Here is a 25,530-nt window from a genome sequence, read left to right as displayed (position 1 = left end):
TTTTTAGAAATCCCATCTACTACCATTGCACTCTAAGGATTGGCAAGGACTGCTCTACCGGGGGAAATTGTTCCACCAACTCAGTTGATTTGTCGTCTTGGATATCCTCTGGGTTGGAGCATTACTCGCCATCAACAGATTGATTGGGTTCTTGCTAAATTGAAGAAAAAATTGGAATATCGAAAGTTGGCTACTTGGCCATTGCATGTCCGTCTTCGCATTGTTCAGTCTATCTTGGTGGTTTATATTCAGTTTTATCTGCCATTGATTTTTTGCACTAAGGGGGATTTGTCTTCCTTCATGTCCACCATTATGGAAATTTTCTAGTAGTCAAAGCATGACAAGAAAAGCTTGCAGATACTTCCGGTACAGAGATTATGTTCACCCAAATAGCATCGAGGGCTGAATATTCTTAATATTCATGTGCACATTTTAGCTCACAAAGGCAAATTGATGCTTCAGCTTCTTCAACATGATCAGCCTTGGGCTGCTATGATGCGCTCCTTTCTTGTTCACATCACCACTCATGCTTTTGGTTTTTGGGAACCCACGCAGTTGGATTTTCTTTTGGGCTTCATTGAAGGTAAAATCAAAGGTTGTACTATGGTTTCTCAGATGTTTCTAGATTGGAAGCATATTCTTTCACACTTGGAATGGAAGTCTCTTTACAGGGTAACTCTTTGCGAGCTGAGAGCATCCATTGGTCATGGGTTTTTCTCCTCTGTTGGCCTTGCAGGAGCCCCGATGCTCTTATTTTCTTAATACAAAAGAGATTTCTAATGTCGCTGATGTTATTAAGGATGATGGCACTCTTTTATCCTTCCCTTTGGCTGCTGCAAAATATGGTTTTGGGCATGCACTATCATTTAGTATGGCAAGTCATTACTCGAATGCTTCAGCCATTTCAGCCACTACCGGCTTTAGAACTTCAAGACTGGCTTCAGGATTGGACTCTTCTTCCTTTATACTTGTCCATTAGACCTTTGAAGTTGTCTCATATAATAGTCTCTTCTTTACCACCCTGGGTGTTGGACAGGGCCAATCAGATTTGGGCATTGCACCGTCCAATCAAATGGTAGAGAAAGCGATTGAAACAGATTTGGCACTCCAAGGTTCCATTACACCAATAGGTCTTTTTATGGCGTTAGCTTTTTCGGGTTGCTCCGTTTGGACAGCTTTTATCATGTAGACGTATTGCTCTAGCTATTTGTCGTCGGCGTTTAGCTCCAAGGGAATCAATATCTCATATCTTTTGGAATTGCCCCGAGACATAGAGCTTCTTAGGCATCCTCCAGCACAGATTGAGATTGCGATTTTCTCATGCTGCTTTTGGTAAGCTTCTCTGGTTGTTTGGGATCTATCCTAACCGGCCGGGTTTTGATTTATTCTTTACCTAGGTTTGCTACTAGGCACTCTGGACTCTCTGAAAAGCTAGAAATCACAGAGTCTTTGGTGATCCAATTTTTTCTACTTTTGTTTTCTTCCGTTGTTCTTTGCAGAAATTGCTCTTAGATTGTTTGCAAACTCATTGCATAGATCAGGATATATATTTGTCCTACATGGACATTTTCACTTGATGTATTATTTCAGCTTGCCAGTTTTTTTCTAGATAGCTATCTTGTAGTATAAAGCATTCAGGGTTTAGATATAAATAAAGCTTGCAAACAAGGACTTTTGATCGTGATGTATATTTGTCATATCTTGACATCTTCTCTTGATGTACTTGAGCACATCCTACTTTGGGATCGTGACTCTGTAATATAAAAGAAAAATCTTTTCACCAAAAAAAGTGCATAGATATAAATAAATGGAGGCTGTTTTGGGATTATATTACATAATCAGCGTAATTGGTGTATAATGACCCGCATGGTCGTTATCTAATTGCCAGATGCATCATCAACAAGGGCAATTATGATTTTGCTTCCATTTATGCATCTTCTACATCTGCAGTTCGAGCTGAAATGTGGCATCGCTTGGCTGAATATCCTTGGAGGGAGCATGCATGTATATGTGGAGATTTTAATAACTCCCCTGGCAATGAAGATGGCAGTACACATTGTTCATATATGATGGCAAGCGAAAGATATGCCTAGGCACTCATGGTTGATACTTTGCAGGCCTGTGATTTATGGCAGCATCTCAAGCCTGATGATATTGGATATACTTTCCATCACAATGCATTCACTCAGTATTGGTCATGCTTGGATAGATGGTACATGCTTCATGCAGCCCAGTTTGGCTATTTTACTTGTGCTATGCATTTGAATTATGCCTTGCGCCTATTTGATCATTTTCTAGTCTCTATGATTTTACATTTTGTTCTACCTGCACATGATGTGCAGTTGCCATGCAAAGGACTTTTACGGGTCAATAACTCTTATTTGAAGCATCATGCCTTTCAGATTATGGTCAAGGCTCTCATTGTCGACTGGGTTTGCATGCTTCGATTGATGGGAATAGGCATGGGACCATTTATCCATGGGAATGCAGGTTCTCATTCAAGATTATGGTAAATGCTATCTTGGGGATTTGCGCCACAAAGTAGCAAATGCAAAAGCCCTGATTCAACGCTTCACTTTCTATAGCACAACAGGGCCAATTGTCCATAGAGGATCAATCTACTTTTAGGGATGCCCTTTGTTGCCTATCTGACAGTGATCATCACAAGCTTTAAAAATGGAAGGTTCGCTTTGGCAGAAAGCTATGCAAGACACTGATTGTTCTTCCAAGGCGTTTTTCAAAAGGCTTCATGCCACCTATCGCATGCATTCTTTGCATCATGTTTTGCACCGGGATGGAACATGGAAAATGAATATGCAGCAGCTTGATGATGAGGTGCATAAATACTTTTCTGATATGTTTGCAGTCCCGCCTCCTCCCCTGCCTGTGGAGGTTGATGCCCAAAGGGTTTTTCCACACAATGATCAACCGATACTCTCCTAGGAGGATGCACACAAACTGGAATTGCCTTGTACTCGTTTGGAATTGAAAGCGGCACTTTCCAAGTTAGGGCACCGTAAATCTCCCGGTTGGGATGGCTTGACAATTGAAATTTTTGCTGAATATTGGGATCAGCTGAGCCCGGTTCTTTTGTTCGTGATTAACAGGGCTTGGCTTTCACATCACCTGCCTTTATCTTGGAAAAAGGGCTTGCTGCTTTTGGTTCCCAAAAGGCCCCTCTGTCAATCTTTTATCTGATTGGTGTCCGATTACATTGATGCATGTGTTTTACAAGTTGATTTAAAAAATGTTGGTTTTGTATATATCGCACTTCTTGTGCATGGGATTGCACCCTGCATAGTATGGTTTTGTCCCTCGTAGGCAGATTATGGACAATATTGCAAATGCTTATATTGGCATACACTCAACAAGATGTCCTCATCATGCACGTTGATTTTGAAAAAGAATTTGACACTGTTAGATGGGATTTTATTGCAACAAATATGTGACAATTGGGTTTTGGGCTAAAAATGCAAAATGTGGTTGACTCGTTATATGAGGAGAGGGCATAGCAAGTTGCCTTTTATATGATACCCTCTCATCATCTTGGTCTTTAGGCCGCTCTATCCGACAAGGATGTCCTCTGAGTGCTCTCCTCTTTGCAATTGCTACTCATCCTTTGTTAACGTATATAGATGCCTTGGCTTCTCAGTAGGACTTGCATGGCATTGAGTTTCTAGGAGGCCCACCTTTTGTCAGCCAGCCTTATGCGAATGATTCCTTTTTCTTTCTACGAAATTCAGAGGTTTGCGCCCTTGATATGTCCTTACAGCTGGCCTAAAAGTCAATTTTAGTAAATCAAAGCTTTTGCCTCTCAGCGATTGTGATTGGCATAGTATCTTGTGGCCTGGGCTTGTGCTATCTGCCAATCAGGCAGTGCGTCAATTCTTTGCCACAAGAGAGACTTTGGGTCCCACAAAAACTATTTCACAAGCTAGATTATTGGAAATTATCAATTTCGCCACTGCATATTCGCCGTTGAATTGTGCAGTCTATACTCATAACTTATGTGCAGTTTTAGTTTTAGTTGCCTCTTATTCCTTGGTCTTCTCGAGATATTCGAAAGTTCATCACTAAGGTTATGGAATACTTTTGGCACACCAAGCATGCTTTTTCAAATGCAAATATTTTGTTCACCCTGGCTGCATGGAGGTCTAAACATTCCGGACCCTCAAATTCATTTTCTTGCCCTCAAGGCTATACTTTTGACTATTTTTTGAAGCAGAGACAGCCATGGACTGTTATGCTCTCTTGTTTCGTCTCCTCTCTCCATATAGAAGCTTTCGGCAAGTGGATTCCAGCTATTTCTGATGTGAGCATTGGACACTTTCGTGGTCGTTTCTTGGTTACCCTTTCTCTTCTCGACTGATTCATGATTGGCAACAGCTTCTAGATTATTTACACTAGACTGGTTGACCTCCAGATTCTAGTAGTAATACCCTTCGATTGCAGAGCCCTAACTGAAGCCGTCTCTTTCCACATTCTTGAGCTCTCTTACAGCCTCCAACAGCATATTTTCTGCATCGGTTGGGGATTTTTACAGTTGTTGATGTTGTGGATGATCAAGGTTACACCCTTTCTTTTCACAAGCCAGATGACAGTATTGTTTGGGGTTGCATCATAGACCTATTAGGCGCATTATTACTACTCTACTGCAACATTTTCAGCCTGCCCTCGCCTATTTTCCAATCCTCCCTTGATGGATTGGAGGTTTGACCATCAGCTTCCAGGTTATTCTTCTTTTTCATTCGCAGATCTTTCCGCCAAGAAGGCCTATTACTTGTTTCTTCCACAGCCTTGGATCAAGGATCATGGAAATCATTTCTGGTATCGGTATAAGTCTCTTTCTGGGGGGAAAATTTCTCTTCGCAGCATCTGGAGCAGTGAGCTCCCTCTCAAGCAGGGCATTTTCCTTTGGCGTTGTTTGGTTGGGGCTTTACCAGTGGGGTCTTTCTTGGCTGCCAAACATATTTCTTCTTCAGATTGTCCTACTTGCTCTCAGGCACATGAGATGTTCTTACACCTTTTTTGGACCTATCTTGTGGCTCATGACTTTCTCTTCACATTGATGACAAGACTACGAGCTCGCTTTCCCTCCATTTCTTTTGGCAAGCAGTTTTGGTTATTTGGTAGACATGCTCCAATGCCATAACACAATCAATTTTTCTCCTGGTGCCGCTATTGGGCTCTCTGGTCATTGTACCGTGCTCATACTATTCGATTGTATGAGCACTCTTCTGTGAACCGCTTTCCCTATTTTGAGCTTTTTTGTTTCGGCCTCTTTAGAATGCTCTTTCCTATGGAGAACTTTCTCAAGCCTAGCTGGAAATCTTTTATTATTGTTTCTAGTTTTGAGTAGTAGCTGTCCTACTTTGGACAACTATGAATGTAAATTTTTCTAAATGAAATTTCTCTTTTACAAAAAATGTGTGTGTGTGTGTGTGTGTGTGTGTGTGTGTGTGTGAGAGAGAGAGAGAGAGCTTGAGGGACATTCTGAAGAAAATATATGCTTGAGGAAACTGTTGACCCATCCTGGAATGTAAGTGTGTGGGAGACTTCCCATCCTGTAAATTCATGAGAATATAGATACACTGGATTTTACCAAAAAAGTGTGTGTGTGAGAGAGATATAAATACAACTCATCCGGATGTTGTATGTCTGCAAGAGCATAATCAGCATTTTTTTGCTGGACAGCATGGGTTTTTTTCAGGATATGATATATTTTATTCAGGATCGGAACAATTCTCTAGGCTGTGCATTTTAGCCAGACATGACCTGCAACCCTGGATAGCATATAATGATCTAGGTGGACGATGGATGATTATCCAATGTATGATCAATGGAGAGATTTTTGAAATAGGATCTTTGTATGCCTCTCAAAATTCAGCTTCCAGAGCTCAAATGTGGAACTCCATAAAGCAATATCCTTGGTCCTCTAATGCTCTACTTTGTGGTGATTTCAACAATTCTCCTCACTGGAAGGACAATACCACTCATAAATCACATATGCTGCCCTCTGAAATCCAGCAATGGGAACACATGACATCATCACTTCGATTTGCAGATTTATGGACAGCAACTCATCCTTTAGTGATGGGATTTACATATATCATAATGCTTTTACAGATTATTGGGCCAAGCTTGATAGATATTATCTCATTCATGCTCAGCAATATGATGAATATACATGTCAGATGTGGACTGTTTATTCACAACAATTATCTGATCACACTCCACTTTGGCTCACCCTTTCTTTTGGTATGCCTCTGGATGACTTGCAGCTCTCTTCAGTTAGAAATTTACAGGTTAATCAATTCTATCTTTCTCACGAAAAATTTCAGCATATGATCAGACTGGCTTGCAGGCCATTGCTATCCCATGCTCAGGAGGATCTGGAATTTGCTTGGATCTCTTTCATACATCGTATTCAAAATGTCATTAAGGAATATGGAAGATGGTACATGGCAGAAACCAGACAGCATATCCAGTGGGCAAAATCATACAAGCAGTATCTTGTACAGATTAGTCATCAAAGATCTCTATCTGATTCTGAGCAGCATTTACTGTCTTGTGCTTCCTCTATAATTGATGCCAATGATAAACGCAAGCTGTCCAAATGGCAGATTAGGGCCAGAGTTAAACCTATGCTAGATAAGGGCTGTTCCTCTAAATCTTTTTTTCGGAACTTACATGCACACAGACAAAGCCAATCTATCATGAGGGTAAGGAAATCATATGGTCTTTGGACCCAGTCTCTCTCTCAGCTCAAAAAACAATGTCTAGATCATTTTCAGCTCCTTTTTTCTCAGCCATCTTCTTCTACACCTCAGGTCGCATTGGCTCGTAACAGATTTACTGAACTTGTTTCTCCCATTGTCTCCCCGCAAAAAGCCTCAATGCTGGAAATGTCTTTTTCAGATGATGAATTGGATGAAGCCCTTAAGCATTTGGGTAAACATAAATCCCCTGGCTGGGATGGTCTGACGGCTGAATTTTTTGAAGCCTTTTGGCCGGAAATGAAGGGTCCAATTCTGCAGTTTATTAATGCAGCATGGCAGCACCAACATCTTCCCTCAGCTTGGAAGCATGGTCTGGTTAAGCTTGTGCCCAAAAAGCTTCTTTGTGAGACTATGGATGACTGGAGGCCCATCACTTTGATGCCGGTGATATACAAATTGATTGCCAAAATGTTGGTACACCGGATAAAGGATATCCTTCATGATGGACTTCATCCCAGGCAATATGGTTTTGTTCCAAGACGGCACATACATGACAATATCAGTAACACACTTATCGCAATGGAATATGCTAAATATTCAGATCAAGATGTGTTGGTCATGCAAGTGGATGTGGCGAAGGCGTTTGATACAGTACAGTGGGATAATGTCTCTCAAATCATGCTAAAACTTGGTTTTGGGCCAAAGCTATCTAATGTCATATATTGGCTTTACTCAAATTCCACTGCACAATGCTTTATAGGGAAACATTTGTCTGAGTCTTGGACTCTCGAACGTTCGGATTGACAAGGATGTCCTCTCAGTGCCTGCTTTATGCCATTGCTTCACATCCTTTGCTTCTTTATATGGATCACATGGTTGATACTGGACAGCTAGAGGGGCTTCAGATTTCTGGTTCACGACCCTTCATAGCACAGGCCTATGCAGATGATTCATTCTTCATGCTAAAGAACAGTCCATTGGAGATTCGCCTCTTGATGGATACCCTTTCAGATTTTGGGTTGGCAGCTGGTCTTAAAATTAATTTTCAGAAATCAAAACTCTTGCCTCTCAAGCATTGTGATTGGCATGCTATTCTGTGGCCATGCCAGATTATTCAACCGGAAAATATAGTAAGACATTTGGGCTATCCTATTGGCTGGAAAATCAGCAATAAGCAACAAATGTCGTGGGTGTTCAACAAAATTCAGGACAAATTAGAATATTGGAAGATCTCCACTTGGCCTCTGCATGTACGGCTTCGAATTGTCCACAGTAGCTTATGTCCAGTTCTACCTTCCTCTATTACATTGGTCATCTCGCGATCTCACATCTTTTATGTCTCAAGCCATGGAGATTTTTTGGAAAACCAAGCTTCATAAAAAAGCTTTACGGTTGCTCAAAATGGACTTGCTTTGCTCACCCAGAATGCATGGTGGTTTGAATATAATAAACATCAAATATCATGTGTTGGCAAGAAAGTTCACTATGCTCAAAACATTCTTTCAACAAGAGCAGCCTTGGTCTATTATGCTAGCAATTTTGTGTGGTCAGATGCGCACACATGCTTATGGACATTGGATAGTAGATCCATCGGAAGTAGTACTTGGAAAATTTCAAGGTAAAATCCCTGGTTGTCCATATTCTAATTCCTTGATTCAGGATTGGAAGCAAGTACTCTCTCACATCAAATGGTCTCCTCATCCTGCTTCTCTAGCATCTTCACTCAGATTGGAGAGTATTCATTGGAGTGCTGTGTTTTCCTCTCCCCTTGCTGTTCAACAACCCATCAGAGCTTACAATCTTATGAAAATGGGTATCCGGTTCATTGATGACGTTGTATTTATGCAAGGAAATATTCTCCCTTTTCCAGCAGCATGTAGACCATACAACCTGGCAATGCATCATAGACCTATTTGGAAAGCTATTGCTGATCTCCTACTTCCTCTGGTTCCGATTCCGACATTGAATGGCAGTGACAGGCTTCAAGATTGGCACCTTCAGCCTTCAAGTCCAAGCATTTCTTCTAAGCCTTTGCAGTTATTGACATCTATACAGGCTTATAGATTGATATTACCTCCTCCTTGGATTGCCCATCATGCTAATTCTTTATGGCATCTGAACAAATCATTAGCCTGGTGGAAAGGAAGATTGCAAATGATATGGAAGTTGAAAATGCCATTGAAGCAAAGACTATTCCTATGGAGATGTATTGTTGGTATTCTTCCAGTGGGAGTGAAATTGGCTAAACGACGAATAGCTTCACCTCTCTGTCCAAGATGTCACCTTGCATCGGAGAGTATTCCGCATTTATTGTGGTTTTGTTCATATTCCAGAGACCTTCTAGATAGAATCTCCTATTTTTTATCTCTCAGATTTTCAGCACACAGGTTCTACAGGTTTTTCTGGATGTATGGCAAACTATCAGCTTCTTTGTCACAGTATTCTCTCTTCTTCCACTAAATCAGATACTGGGCCTTATGGACCCTTTGGCTGCAGCGCATCCAAGCATATCTGAATTCTCCTCTTCAGCATCCTTATGAGTTTTTCAGAGCCTCATTAAGGCAGTCTTTATATGATGCCTTACATGAGGAAGATTTGGATGTTTCTTGTATTCAACTTTTCTTTTATTGTTTCTGATGGATAGGGCTGTAGCTCTATTTTGAGCACTGCCTAGATGTAAATGAATGTTTCATAATATAAGTATCTTGGTTTTACAAAAAAAAAAAAGTGTGTGTGTGAGAGCGTAAAATCCAATCCTCAAGCCGATTCTGAAGTTTCAAATGAGGTACCGGCAAGTACGGTTGGAGCATTTCTGAAATTTTATGGCATAAAGGATGATGATGAGCTCCCAAGCCATATTTGCGAGCAGCCATAGAAAAAGATAAAATTGTGCCATCATCCTGAAGTACATCCGCCACAGATGAAATGCCTTTGAAGGAGAGAAAATAAGAACGTCGGGGTTCTTGTATGGCCAAAGGAGGGTGGAATACTTTAGACCAAAAAATATTCTCTACCCTCAAAGAGTTGCCCGAGAGAGAGTCCCTGCCATGCCATTCCAAGTGGGATAGAATGTGTTTCCAATCAAGAAGCAGACGAGAGACAAAAGGGCATCCTCTGATCTTGCCTTGGATAGAGCCAAATAAAAAATCCCACTGAGTAGGCTGCCAATTCCCAAAGGCAGATGTATGAAGATGTAATAAGAGAGAGCGGATCATGAAAGCCCAAGGCTGATCTCCTTGTATAAACTGTATCATCATTTTCCCTCTGTGAGCAAGTAAATGCATTTGAATATTGAGAATGTTCAGACCCCCGTGCATCTTTGGAGAACAGAGACGATGCATAGAGAGTAATCTGAGACTTTTCTTACCATGTTTTGAACGCCAGAAAATTTCCATGATAGTTGACATAAATGAAACCAGATCTGCCTTAGTGAACATAGTGAGAGGCAGATAAAATTGTATGTATGCTATCAAAATGGATTATGTAATTCGCAGACGAACATGTAATGGCCAAGTTGCAAGCTTCCAATATTCAAGTTTTGCCCTTAACTTTACTAGCACCCAATCAGTTTGTTGTGAACGGGTGAGTCCCCAGCCTAGAGGATAACCAAGATGTCGAATGAATTGAGAAGCGGGGACAATTTCCCCAGGCCACAGAAGGTTGTGCCTTTCCTTCCTCATACGCCCATCCTTTGAAGCTCTCACATATCACAGTGTCATCCCTGTATAAAGTGTTATTACCTCCACCTTAGATTTCCCACAGAGCAAATACTGTTTGGCATATGGATCGTCCAATGAAGTGGTGGAGAAAAAGGCTGCGTCTCCTTTGGCATTACAAAGTCCCTCTTCGACAATAGCTCTCCCTATGGCGAGTTCTCCTTGGCATTTTTCCATCCAGACAGTTACTCGCACACAGACATATTGCTTCAGCTCTTTGTCACAGATGCCAGCACTCTACTGAATCAGTGTTTCACATCTTTTGGTCTTGTCCAAATACTTCTGATCTCATTGCTCTCATCAGATAGAGGCTTCGACAGCGATTTCCTACTGTTACTTTTGGCAGATTTTTTTGGTTGTTTGTCTTTCATCCACAGAGACAGGGTTTTGATTTATTTTTTGTATGGGTGCGCTATTGGACCCTATGGACTTTATGGATGGATAGAAATCATAGAGTCTTTGGTGATCCACTATTTTCATTCTTTCTTTTTTTCAAACGATCTCTGCAACAATCATTCTACAATTGTTTTCAGACTCGTTTGATTGATCAGGATGTATATACAGCTTATACTGAGATCTTTAGTTGAGTAGTAGCTACTTCGTTTTTGAAGTAACTATGAATGTAATTATTCTACAGAAATAAAAGATTTCTTCCCACTTTTTTTTTTTTTTTTAAAAATGTGTGTGTGTGTGTGTGTGTGTGTGTGAGAGAGAGAGAGAGAGAGAGAAACAAAAAAATAGATGTGAGGATGTATATACATGTATTTATATACTTACATAAACAAAAATAAATGTACCTCTACACACACACACAAATTTTTATATTAATATGTGGACACTCCCTCCCTTCTCTTGGGAAGCTTCAAGCACAACATTGTGCTAACTTGAAGCACTTGCCTATAAGAGCATACCAAATCTTCCAATACCCGCATCCAAGTCATTGATCATTAGACAGCTCATCACGCCCTGTTGGAGAAACCATACAAACCAAAAAATTTAGGGACTCTATCCTTTCAAGGATAGGTGCTGCTAGTCTCTCTCTCTCTCTCTCTCACACACACACACACACGCACACACACACACACCCACTTTTTTTTTTTAAATAAGTGAAATCTTATATTTCTGTGTGGCAAAACCTCAAAAGAGGTAAAAACCCACCAATAAGTACAAGAAAAGCCTCAGAGCAAAAGTCATGAGGTAGCCAAGTAAAAAGTTACATATCAAGCTGGAGGAGGATCAAACACAGCATCCTCCAGCTTCAAATTATTGCTCTGTAAAAACTGATGCAGTGATGAAACCACACCATCAATAAAACCCAGCTGTTTTTTGCCCTTGTGATTCTTCTTGATATAGGTTGGTACCCAAGATTTCCGAATCATAGGGTCAAAAACCTGTTGTAACATGGGATGAAAAGATTCCCCAAAAGTATCCCCGAGGCATATGCATGTAAGGAGATTAGGGAACATCATCCAAAGAGCATTGAGTCTAGTAAATGTCGTCAAACTGAAAAAGCCCAAGAAGATTCATTCCTCTCATAAAAGACTAGAGGCCTCGAAAAAGACAGCCAAGCCAAGCCAAGGTCATGAAGAAGGAGGAATGAACAAAATTGCTCAAAAGACTAGCAATCTCCTTCTAGATAAACCTTGCCTATCTACAATCCCATGGGCAATGGTGAATGGACTCCTAACTAGGAAGGCAACGAGGGCAAGTAGGGGCTGCCCCGAACCTCTGGAACTCTCCACTAGTTCAATGCAATCCCTTTGTGAATTGAAAGCTAAAAGAAAAGAGCAATTTTAATATTCCTAAGAGATTTCCAGAAGGTTCTTGAAATCCTTCCAAGAACCCCACAGAGGAAGTAAGACCTCAAGTCTTCATCAGGTAGTGCTGAGCTGAGCTGCTGAGGTCCCCGTCCGAGCTACTCCCTGCTGCCCCTCCGTCCTGCCCCTGCCCCTCCCTTGCCTGCCCCCGCCACCCTCGTCCCCCCCCTCTTCAGCCCCCTCTAGGAAAAAGGGAGAGAATCTCTCTTCCCAGCAACAAGTTTTCGGAAGGACAGAGCATCTTCCTGTTTGCATCGGCCTTTCCACCTTGACCTAAACCGCTTCCATCGCCACAAGAACAGTTACCTTTTCCAAAGACAAGCTTCAACAGCTCAAGATAGATTCAGAGCATGAGTACACTACCTCACTCTTTGCTCGCATTCACGGTTCCCACCCTTCTAGGCTACAGGCTAGGGATTGGATGCTTTCCGCTTTACCTAGAGACCTTGCAGGGCACATCACCCATATTCCTCTGCTTGGACGAGGGTTCTTCCAGGTGGTCTTTCATTCTCCAGAGTCAGCAAGTTTAGTACTTAGGGCTAGTTCTTTGGTTTTAAGCTCCAGGAGGATCTTTTTGACACCCTTTACTTTGGTTTCGATCCGGTAGAGGAAGATAGCAAGGTTACCTCACTTTTCATCAGATTCCCCGGCCTTCCTCACGTTTATAATCGACTCTTACCGTCCATAGGAGCCACTTTTGGGTTGATCAAATCCCCCCCCTCCCTGGCATGCCCTCTTCAGTGGTAGAAGCTGTCGGATCAAATGGGGTGCCATGACTCATGGTCATCGTCTGTGACCCTAATATTACAGATGATCACATTATGCTTCAGCGACCAGATGGTTTATTTTTTCGACAGAGAGTCGAGGTTGCTGGGAGACAGGATTAGTGTAAAATTTGCAGGACCCTTGGGCACTTCGCCAAAGATTGCCCAAGGAAGAAGAAAAGGCCCAAATGGTTTATTCCGGCTTCTCGTCCTACTTCTTCTACACGTGCTACTAGAGCCCCCCCTTCTCACCCAGGACCTTCGGGACCAGCCCCTAAACCTGGACCCTCTTCTTCAGCATGCATAGAACGATCAGCACGTCCTGCTCCTGTCGTCCCCCATTGGGTGCCTGTGAGGGTTGTTGACACTCCGCCACCTCTATGAGGCACCTTGGACCATTCTCAGTTACAAGCAGGAGATATTCATGTAATTGTTTCAGGCGTAGATGTGGTTGCCCTAGTCCCCCCACTTGCTCATCAGGAAGGGCAACCCATTTCTTCAAGGCCTATCACTGATGTTCATGATCAGCCTCTCAGTCTCCATGAGCAGCCCCCTCCCTATATTGGTCACACTTCCCCTCTTGATAGAGGTAAGGGGGTTATTTCTCCTACTCCCTTGTGTGCAGGGATTCTTCGAACTCCTATGCCAGTTCCCTCTTACAAGAACTCCTTTGCTGTACTGGTAGATTTGGCAGAGTTTGAGACAGAGGAGGAGTTTGTACCCTCTACCCTGGGGGAGCCGGTTATTGGGATTTTGTTGGACGAGGCTTCCCCCTCTGCTGGAGTGGGGTTTCTTTCACTAGTTGATTTCCCTCTGCTTGATAGGAGGACTCTTTCACAGGAGAGGATTTTATCCACCACCAAGTCGGGTAGGGCCTTTCACCTGGTCTTCTCCTCCTGTCGATGAGGATCGTTAGTTGGAACATTCAAGGCATCGCCGTCATAGGCAGCTAATTCGTAACCAACTCCATCCAAGTGTTTCAGGTGGCCCCATTGATATTCTTATGCTCCAAGAGCATAAGCTGGATGGTAGAGATTGTGCCAAGTCAGGTAAGCTTCTTTCTAGCCATACTTTTTGATCACCTGTCAAGGGAGGCATTTGCATTTCTCTCTCTTCTTCGATGATCCCCTTGGTCATTGGACACGGAGTCATAGTCCCCTCCAGAGCACAGTAGGTTATTTTGCTGATTGGTGGGCATAAGGTTCGCTTTCTTAACCTTTATGCACCCAACTTGAGAGGGGATCGTGTCCTCCTTTGGAAGGAGTTGCTCTCTTGGTCCCATATTGCACACTCTTGGAATATTGGGGGCGATTTCAACATGGTTGAGATGCCTTTAGACAAAAGAGGGGGTAGGAAAGGTGGCATTCACTCCCTTGAGAGAGCAGCATGGGATGCCTTCCTTTTTCAGTTTAGTGGCAGAGATGTTTGGTATGATGATGCTTTTCACACTCAGCCACAGTCTCTTTTGTTTTCTTGGTCGAACAGGAGAGTACGGATGCCTATCCATGCACGGATTGACAGATTTTATGTGGATGATTGGGCACTGGACAGAGGCGGGACAGTATGCATCAACGCTGGGGTGTCCACTTCATATCATTTTCCAATTGTTTTGGTAGTTTAAGAGCCTCAGGCGAGAGGCTACTCTGCCATTATCAGGATTCCACATGCCTTCTATGCAGAGGAGGGCCTCACAGAGGCAGTACTACGGATTTGGGTTTCTCACCTGCAGTGGGTAGTTGTCCCCGTCATATGTGGCTGCAGCCCTCACTGACATTAGCAGCTTTTATCATTCTGTTGCTGGTATTAGGAGAGATGAGATTCACAGGCGAGAGATTGCCATTCGCCAGTAGTTGGCAGCTCTCCAAAGAGAAGAGCAGAAACGGCCTACAGCTGCTTGGATTTTGGACCGCCTTGCTACTCAAGGGCGCATCAACAGACACTTACGAATGACAATCTTTCCAAGATTCCTAGCCTAGCAAAAGCACCCTGACCACAACCTTGCAAAGCAAGGCCTTGCACTTCAAGTTTGGATCAATGATATCGAGGCTCTCTCTCCTTGGGGAGAATCAAAGTAGCCAAGCCACCCTTGCACTAGTGTCTGCCAAACCATCTAACCCACTTCACAAGAAGGTTTCTTATAGGCCTTTCGAGCTAAATGATGCATTCCCTAGAGTGGCACCAACAAGAGCGAATAATACATGCTATGGCCAACATTAGCTAGTTAACAAAAACCACCTTGGAAGGGAGGTGTGAGGTCAAGTTTGGCTGAACTCCAAAAGAGGAGTTTCCTCCTAATATCCTCCAACATGAGAGCAAACTGCTGCGAAGGAGAAATACCCACACTGACTTGACAACCCAAGTATCTAACAGAGACACCGCTTGGAGTCCACAAAAAGGCAAAATCAGTCCCCCCAATCTGAAGCCTGCTCATCGCTAATCCACAGGCCATTCGATTTCTTCGAATTGATACGTGCACTTGTTGCAAAATAAAATAAATTCAAGGCTCCCCTAAAAGAATTGAGAGTGTGTGGAATGGCATCTAGATTGTCATTGGCAAGCTCATTGTCCAAGAGATCCTCGTCATGTCTCAAAGGAAGTCTCAGCCCAATAATGCCAGACCAAGATCTAAAAAAGATGCTCATTGCTTCAGCTAGGAGCAAATACAAGAAAGGGGTAAGAGGGCATCCTTGTTGGACTAATCTAGAAATCTGAAGTCTCTCCCCCTTGTCCACTCTGATAAGCAATTGTTATAGGCTGATCTATATAAAGAAGAGACCCATCTGATCTAAACATTTGAAAATCTAAAACGTAGAAAGATATACTCCAAGAAACTGCGGTGTACTTTGTCATAAGCTTTCTCAAAATCCAAGAGTAGAATGGGTAACCTCTGGCCACTCTAATCTGAAGCCTCCCAAAGTGAAAATACATTATCAAAAATGTTTCGGCATGCACACATCCCACCTGTGTATCATGAATAAGATCTCGAAGGATGGGTTGCAAACGCAAACTGACAGCCTTGGCAAAAATCTTATAAAAAATGCCTAAAAGCTTGATTGGCCTCCATTGAGAAAGTAAATTTCTGCCAACCCCCTTTGGAATAAGATGAATGAGACCCTCTATAAGTGCATCAGGCATAGTATCAGAGTCCCAAATGCCCTATAGGGATGAGTCATGTCTCAAGAAGCAATGAAAAGGGAGGGTGTTGACCCATCGGAGCCTGAGCACTTCTCCTTGTGAAGGGCAAGAAGTGTAGTTCTAAGTTAGCAGAACTGGTGAAAGGTGAATCAAGTGAGACTCTTATATCTCGTTTCACCAATGCTGGAATACCTACCAAACTCTATGTCTAGCATCATCTATCATAGGCATGTCGAGATCTATTGAAACAAGGGAGGCATAAAAATCAGTAGCTATGCATAAGACAACAGACTGTAAAACCCTGTCAGATCAATAACCAGAGAAACACTTCCTCTACTATGTCTCAGCCAAGAGTACACAACAATAGTTTATTGACTCTTTCTCCCATCTAAGTCCAAAACCACTCTTGTGCATGAAAGGCAAACTCTCCTCTCTTATCCAAAACAACCTGCTCATGCGCCCTTGCTGCACCATGGCACCCTTGAATCCAAACATTTATAGGCAGCCCTTTATAGGGCATGAGGCTGAGGCAGCCTAGCCAACATGTGTATGGCATGGGGGGAGCCCCTATATAGGGCTGTGTGAAACTGGTCCAAAAACCCTAAAATGAATCTATATTCAGCTTTGAAACCCTAAAAACGAAGCACTGATGGTAGAAATGCAGTCTGGATCTTCGATTCGCAACAGATAATCACCAAGATAGATTTCAAATTTCATAGATAATAGGGTAAATCAGCATCTAATAGCTTCATCTAACGAGGAGCAGCAGCACATTTCTTCTAGGAATCAAAACGAACTGAGAGAGGGAGAGAAAGAATAGAGATTGCTACTTCCACGCAATATTATTGCAATATTTCACAAGAAATTTGTGACGATAGAAACTTGAGAACACAAACTGAAATCTGAAAATCAGAATTGCAGTACTTATCTCAAAGATTCTTTGCGATAGAACAAAAGGAGAGACGTAGCACGCACAACACTAGGGCCCATGAATAAGGGATGGACCCCCCCGAAGTTCTTTATTGCAAGAGAATATTACTTTGTACGCCGTACGCACAAATTCCGACCGGCTTTTTATGCTTGCATCGTTTGGGCCATCAATTTGCTACTCTTGTTCCATGTCTTGCTTGCATATCACTCCCTAAACTCTCTACTCTACCCTCCCTTGCTAAACCCTCTACTTGCCTTTTAAAAAGCTATTTCCCAAGTGGTTTGGTAAAGATATTGCAACATTCTCTTTGCTACTATCACAATATTTTTTAGGCCACATAGGACACTTAGTCCTATGTGACACCTAGGACACTTAGTCCTAGGTCTAGGTACAAGTACCTTGTACTCTCTATTTTCATTATCCTAGTTGATGTGATGGCAGACTCTATCAACCCTTGTACCTTGTACGTGTTCACTTTGGTCTACGCGTCCCTTTAGTGGTATCAGAGCTAGGCTCGACTCGTCTTCCTGCCCCCAGAATCCTTGCACCCCTTTTCGTACAGTCCGTACGACTGTACGGACGATTGTACTCAAAGCCTGCATACAGCTCCGTACATCTCCCGTACAAGCGTACGAAAAGTCTTGTATCCATTCCGTACCTGTCATGCCGTGCAGTTCTGTACTTCAACCACCGTACAAATCCGTACTTTAGTACTTGCGCCACCGTACAACCTGCTCAGTACTACGTTCGAACCAACCGCGTACTTGTGCCTGTACATCGTACAGCCACGTACTTGTGTACTGTTTCGTACAGTCACGTACTTGCGTACTGTTCCATACAGCCACGTACTTGAGTACACGTACTTGAGTACTGTTCCGTACAGCGTACAGCAACGTAATGTTCCGTACAACGTACTTGCATCGTACAGCCGCGTACTTGCTTCTGTACACTGCACTCAGTATAACTGCACTCAGTATCTGCACCATATTTGCTCCAGGATTTGGTACAGCCTTTGCACGTGTGAAATCATTTGCAGAGTATTCTCAAAATTTGGGGCTTTTGAGGGCTTTTGCTCTTCTTATCTTCCTCCTACTGTTTGAAATCTTCTCAACTCATTTCAACAGCTTGGAAAGCCTACATTTTGAGGTCCATACTTTGGGACAGGTGCACTTTTGCAGACAATTTGTGGACAGCAAGTCCTAATTTTGCAGTTGCAAGCCTTGAGGCTATTTTTGGGATTTGGTCTACAATTTCGCTTTTGATTGCAATACATTGGGATAGATTGGGGAACATTGAGTCACATTTGCAGGACATTGAGTTAGATTTTCAGACATTGAGTCGTTTCTGCAGGACATTGAGTCAAATTCGCATACATTGGGTCACATTTGCAAAAATGTCAGCAAAATTTGGGGCTTTTCTGCATTTGCCCTCTTTTTGGCCTATTTGCCCTCATTAAATTTGGGGCTTTTGCCAGATTTGCTGTTTTTGCAATGAACGTTGCCTGACACAGTCACATTTGGGTTAGTTCTGCATTTGCCCTTTGTTTTGGGTTGGAAATTTGCAGATACTTGCTGTCATTTTTGGACAGCCAGCTTTTTGCAGTGATAGCCTTGAGGCTTTTGGGTTTTCAGGTCTCTTTCAGGGTATCACATTTGCTATGGCTGGGAACAATCAGTATCTATTTGGTGTTCTTCGTGAAGATGATAAGTTGGAGGCACCAACTATCCGATGTGGTCTTATCTCATGAAACATATTCTTGTTGCAAAGCATTTGTGGAATATTGTTTCTGGGGTTGATCTGAGGCCAACCAATGCTACAGTGGTTGCCCCTACTGCTGGTCCCTCTGCAAGGGGTACTCCTCCTGATGCCTCATCTTCTAGCACTCCTGCTACTACTCTTCCAACTCAGGAACAATCAAGATGGGATGCAAGAGATGCAAATGCACATTCATGCATTGCTTTATCATGCAAGAGAATCATTATTCCACACATGGACAGCAAAGGATGCTTGGGATAAATTGGCTTCTCTCTATCAGATTCACAATGAAGCACGTGTTGCATATTTGAGAAGGCAATTACAGGAAGTCAGTATGAATGAAGGTGACTCTATGGATGCGTACCTAACAAAGGTCAAGGACCTCATGGAACAACTTGCCAACATTGATGAGGTGGTGCCAAATTCACAGCTTGTCAGTACCACACTGAATGGACTGCCAGATAGATATCAAGGGTTTGCTACAACCCTTCGATTAGTAGCCATGGGTAATCCAGACCACTATTCTTTTGATCAGCTAGTTACTTTGCTTTTGCAGGAAGAGCAAAGTCGAGCTAATAGAAAAGCCATTATTCTTGATCATGCATTTGCTTCACAGCAGACAAGAAGAGGCAAGGCTTCCAAGCCTATGGGCAAGCCAAAATCTGTGCATAGCAGCTGCAATTCCTCCCATGCATCTAAAAATACAGCAAATAAGTCAAAGAACAAAAGATGCAACTATTGTCGCAAGCCTGGACATGACATTCCAGAATGCACGAAGCGCATTGCTTCGGAGAAAAAGAAAGCAGGATTGACAATTATTACCTCACATGCTATTGGATCCCATGAGCCAGTAGATGCTTCACATGCACATGCTCTTCAGGATGATTGGGCATGGGCTGTCCGTTGCTCATTTGATCCCTCCAGAGCTGATGCATTCTTTACTGCTAATGATGCTCAGTCCTGGTACTTTGATAGTGGTGCTTCCAAGCATGTCACATCTTGCAGACAGTTGTTTCACTCTTTAGCTGATGCACCTCGAGGGGGGACTGTCACATGTGCTAATAATGCTTCATATGCTGTAAAAGGAATTGGAGATGTGCAGCTCACATCTATTTCAAGTCATCCTATCACTTTGACAAATGTTCTCTTTGTGCCTAGAATTGAAGTCAACTTGATCTCAATTTCAGCAATTGCCACTTCAGGTTTCAGAGTGATTTTTGATGGCTACAGATGCCTAGTTTATGATCTTCGTGATGACAATGCCATAGTTCTCACTGGCACTTTGCAAAAGGGGCTTTATCACCTTGATCATCACTGAGCTGCACTTTCTATTGAAGCATTTGCTATTTCAGATTCACAGCTTGCTGAAACTCATCTTTGGCATGAGAGAATGGGTCATCTCAATTATAGAGCTCTTGCAAAGCTACATTCACAGCAGATGGCAAATGATGTACCTCAAACTCACATAGTTTCCAAACATGTGTGTGAGGGTTGTCTTTTGGGTAAGATGCACCGGTTTCATTTTCAAAAGAAATGTCCAAAACTCTCACAAAGGAAATTGCAGCTAGTGCACAGTGATGTCTGTGGCCCACTGAGGACAAATGCCATTGGGGGGTACAAATATTTCATGACTCTCATTGATGATTTCACAAGATATTGCTGGATATATTCTTTAAAAGCCAAATCTGAAGTTTTCCTATGCTTTCAGAGGTGGCTGAATATGGTTGAGAATGAATCAAGATGCAAGCTTGTCACCCTCAACACAGATAGGGGGGGAGAGTATATGTCAAAGGAGTTTGATGCATCTCTGTCTTCACGGGGCATTGTTTTTGAATGGAGATGGCCAGATGCATGCTTAAGGCCAAGTCTTTGCCCAATAAATTTTGGCTTGATGCAGTGATGTGTGCCAACTATGTGCTGAATAGATCACCTACACGGGCATTGAAGACTGTTACACCTTATGAAGCATGGAAAGGCAGGAAGCCTTCACTTTCACACATGAGAGTTTTTGGGTCTCTTGCATATGTTCATGTACCATCTCAGCTGAGACATAAGCTTGATGACAAGGCAATCAAATGCATATTTATTGGTTACAGCTAGGAGAGCAGAGGGTATCGGTTATACCAACCAAATACTGGGAATAGTATTGTCAGTAGAGATGTAATCTTTGCTGAACATTCAGCTTCTCCTCTTGTGGACTGCAAAGCTAAGCCAGATATTGACATGTTTGATGCCTTTGAATCTTGGTTACCTCTACCATCCTCAGAAAAGGACTTTGACCAGCAACATGAGCCTTCTACAGGCCCTCCACCAAGCAATAATCAGCCACTACCTCATGCTGATTTGCAGGTTTCTCTTCCGGCACAAAATGATCCCACTATTCATGATGTAGTCATTGAAAAAAGAGCTATCAATAGACAGCAAAGGCAAGTTCCCAGATGGCTTCTTGATACATTGAGAGACAGCAAACAAGATCAGCCTTTTGCTGCCCGAACAAGATCAGGGAATAGACAGATGCATGGTCACTTTCTTGAGTTTGCACTCCTTGCTACAGCATGCAATGAAGGGCCCTTGTGCCATAAAGATGCTTTTGACAGCAGAGAGTGGATGGATGCAATGAGAGCTGAGTTACAATCCATTGCCAAAAATGACACATGGGAATTGGTAGATCTCCCTCCCGACAAGCATGCCATTGGTACCCGGTGGGTCTACAAATTAAAAAGGAAATCTGATGGCAATATAGATCGACACAAAGCCCGTCTTGTTGCAAAAGGGTATGCCCAACAACAAGGCATTGACTTTGAAGAGACATTTGCTCCCAAATCCAGGATTACTACCATTAGATGTGTCATTGCCATTGCAGCCCATCATCATTGGCAAGTGCACCAACTTGACATCAAGACTGCTTTTCTTCATGGGGATCTGCAGGAAGAAGTCTATGTCACACAACCTCCTGGCTTTGAGGTTGTTAATTCTGAAAATAAGGTATGCCGGCTTAGAAAAGCCCTTTATGGTTTGAACAAGCACCCAGGGCATGGTATGCCAAAATTCATGCACACTTACTATCCCTTGGTTTTCAAAATAGCCCCACGAAACCCACTCTTTATGTCCGTGGGAGTGGATCTGATTTTTAGTGCTGATTTTATATGTGGATGATATGCTCATCACGGGCCCAGATACTCAGCAAATTGCAGCTTTCAAGGCTGATTTGCAGCAGATTTTTGACATGTCAGACATGGGACAGCTCCATTATTATTTGGGCATTCAGTTTGTTCATGTTGAGAGGGGTATCATGATGTCTCAGTCCAAGTATATTGGGCAGCTCCTTGATCATTTTCAGTTTGAGGATTGCAAGCCAATCTCTACTCCAATGGACCCTGGCTTCAAATTCTCAGCTCATGATGGGAGCCCACCATGTGATATCACTCTTTATCAGCAAGCTGTTGGATGCCTTACTTATCTCTGTCACACTAGACCCGACTTACAGTATGCAGCATCTTAGCTCAGCAGATTCATGCACATGCCCAATTCACAACATTGGCATGCAGTGAAGAGAGTCTTCAGATATCTCAAAGGCACTCAGGATTTAGCCCTCTTCTATGGTGATCAGGGTTCACTTACCATGCATGCTTACACGGATAGTGACTGGGCACGATGTTCTGACACCAGAGTGTCACATACTGGCAATTGTTTTTTGCTTGGCAACTCATGCATCTCTTGGCTCAGCAAGAAGCAACCAACAGTTGCCACATCTAGCTGTGAGGCTGAGTGCATGGCAGCTTTCACCGCTACAGTAGAGTGTGTTTGGCTTCGACAATTACTTACAGATCTTGGTATTCGCCAGACATCCTCCACTATTGTCTACACTGACAGCCAGAGTGCTTTGGCCATTGCGTGTAACCCAGTGTTTCATGCGTGTACCAAGCATATTGAAGTTCACTATCATTATGTTCGGGAGCGGTTGTCAACAGGAGACATAGAGTTGTCCTATCTTCCCACAGAGGAAAACATAGCAGATACGTTTACAAAGGCACTTCCTCGTCCCAAGTTCAAAGTCTTTCGACAGGCTTTACAATTGGTTCCCTTTGTTACATGATCTGACATCCCTTGTACATTCATAGGTGGCTATATCCTTTTGGATGAACATGTGCCACCATGACCAGAAAATACAGGTATTCTGAGACATTTCCAGAGTACTTCAGCCCATCCTATGGAGGGGGGTTTGTAGGCCATCTCCTGGTGGTTCTAGTGATGCCCTACAGGCCATGGTATGTGCCTTGTGGGCATAAATATAGGCACTTGTACTGTTAGTGCCTTTTAGGCCACATAGGACACTTAGTCCTATGTGACACCTAGGACACTTAGTCCTAGGTCTAGGTACAAGTACCTTGTACTCTCTATTTAAATTATCCTAGTTGACATGACGGCAGACTCTATCGACCCTTGTACCTACTTTGGCCTACGCATCCCTTCATTCCCTCTACCATAGCTGGTATGCTCTCTTCAGCCTCTCCATTGCTCTACCCTCTCCAACTTCTCTATTTCTCTCTATCCTCTCCAACAGTGTATTTGAGAGCTCTTTTCCACCACATTCTAATATCTTCCTACCAAACACTTACCGTGCTGGTTAGACATAAACTTGGAGGGTTCTTAAGGTTTCCAAAAAGACATATAACTGACAGATGAACTGTAAAACTGTGTCATTTGGCCATAATACTCCATGAGAAACCATAAGAGTTCTTGTATAAAACAAATCCCAATGGAAACTATTGAATAATAGAATGTTGGGTCAATAATGACCATAAAATGTTGCCATATTGAGGGCTGATACTTGAGCATGTCATGCTCCATAACAAGAAAACAATAAAACTGAATATCATAATTGAAACTCCTCTGGAACTGAGATAACATAACATGAAACTAAAATACTTGGTCAATAATGACCACATGGAATCCCACCATAAAGGATCGTATACTTGATCATCTCATCCTCCATAAGAACATAATTGATTATCATGACTAGTTATCATAACTCAATGTCCTAATTGAAGATCATAAAATCAGGAGCATGACTATCACAACTTGCCAACTTTGAACATATTACCCTCAAATAGGATGTGATCTTGTATCTATCATGGATCCAACTCTTCACTTCATAAAAGATATACGAGTAGTCTCTAACACTTCTTCTACTGCTCAAATTAATAAACTGGATATAATAACTTTGAGATTCTTTTATCCTGGTACTATGTATACAAAAGTTTGATGAGACCAACCAAATAGTCCATAGGCTTGACTATAAAAGTCACAGAAAACTGGTTCCATAATAGAGACTATATCACTCATGTACAATAACTTGGAATCCTCCAAAACTGAAATATAACTCGGAATAACTAGCTTGTCCCATCAAGGAATACTTTAGGACCACTTATGTATGTGTAAGCAATCTTGTGTGCTTCGCATTTGATTCTTGAAACAATCAAGGAAACAACACACTTCTTTCCTTGTAATAAGATACAAGGGTTAGATCTTCAAATCCAAATAAGGCAAGCTTAATATAAACATGAAAGAAATATTTATCTTTAGATGTCCCATAACATCTTTGAAGCCACTTTGTCCAAGGACAAGCTTCAACTAAGACCAATTCAGCCAATAGTTCTCAATAGAAATCCTCATCCTGGGACCTTCTCCCCTTCATCTCGCAATCTTGCTTAGGCGCTTGTACTTGTGAGGGCTGAGAGGCCACGTCCGTGATGAGAAAAATGAAATAGCAACTCCTACTTTTCATTGCTTTTACTGGTTCTTTTACGCTGCTTTGGAGAAAAGAAGGCCGCGTGTGCACAAAAAGCGGTTGCTTTTTGTGAAAAGCAGGTGCTTTTTGGGAGAAGCAGATGGTTTTCGTGAAAAGCAAGTGTTTTTCGCTCTGAGAATTCTGAGCAAGAGATTGGAAGCGTGTCACGAAGGATGACGACACGATGAACATCTTTCCCACTTGATACATCACAGAGAAGGGAATAAAACAGCCTAAGAGATAGGGCGATGGAGAGAGAAGAGACATCTGGCCAATACGAATTTGTGCCCTCTAAAAGATGCACTTCAGCTTCTAGCCTCTAGACAGGAGTGCCCCATGTGTATTAGTTCACAAGCAGGAGTGCCCCACCTTCTCGAGGAAGAATCAAGTCACAATTGGTGCGCTTCACCCTCCAGCACTCGAACTGATACAAAAACAAGTGCGCCTCACCTTGATTGACAGCTAGTGAAAATCTTGTGCTCTAATACCACAAAGACCGGACCAAAAACCCTAAAATGAATTTGTATTCAGCTTTGAAACCCTAAAAACAAATCACTGCTGGTAGAAATGCAGCCTAGATCTTCGATTCGCAGCAAATATTCTACCAAGATAGATTTCGAATTTCATAGATAATAGGGAAAAACAACATCTAATGGCCTCATTGATGAGGAGTAGCAGCAGGTTTCTTTCGGGAATGAAAACGAACTGAGAGAGGGAGAGAAAGAACAGAGATTGCTACTTCCACGCAATATTATTGCAATATTTCACAAGGACTTCGCAATAGAAACTTGAGAACACAAACTGAAATCTGAAAATCAGAATTGCATCACTTATCTCAAAGATTCTTCGCGATAGAACAGAGGGATAGAAGAAGGAGACGTAGCACGCACAACACTAGGGCC

General features: G+C 42.5%; 1 protein-coding gene across 1 annotated transcript in view; it reads right to left on the bottom strand.

Annotated features, from left to right (window-relative positions):
* The window catches only part of LOC147882206 (P-loop containing nucleoside triphosphate hydrolases superfamily protein), a 128,026-nt gene that overhangs the window by 81,230 nt on the left and 21,266 nt on the right, over positions 1–25,530 (bottom strand). The window contains exon 7 of the mRNA XM_087401582.1: positions 11,347–11,401. Coding sequence (XP_087257708.1) covers positions 11,347–11,401 — 55 coding nt within the window. The remainder of the gene's footprint in view (positions 1–11,346; positions 11,402–25,530) is intronic.

This window comes from Dipteris shenzhenensis, chromosome 30, assembly GCF_047967505.1.
Source record: "Dipteris shenzhenensis isolate YYH24624 ecotype China chromosome 30, Dip_SZ_1.0, whole genome shotgun sequence".
NCBI lineage: Eukaryota > Viridiplantae > Streptophyta > Polypodiopsida > Gleicheniales > Dipteridaceae > Dipteris > Dipteris shenzhenensis.
This window is presented reverse-complemented; position numbering and strand designations above follow the sequence as displayed.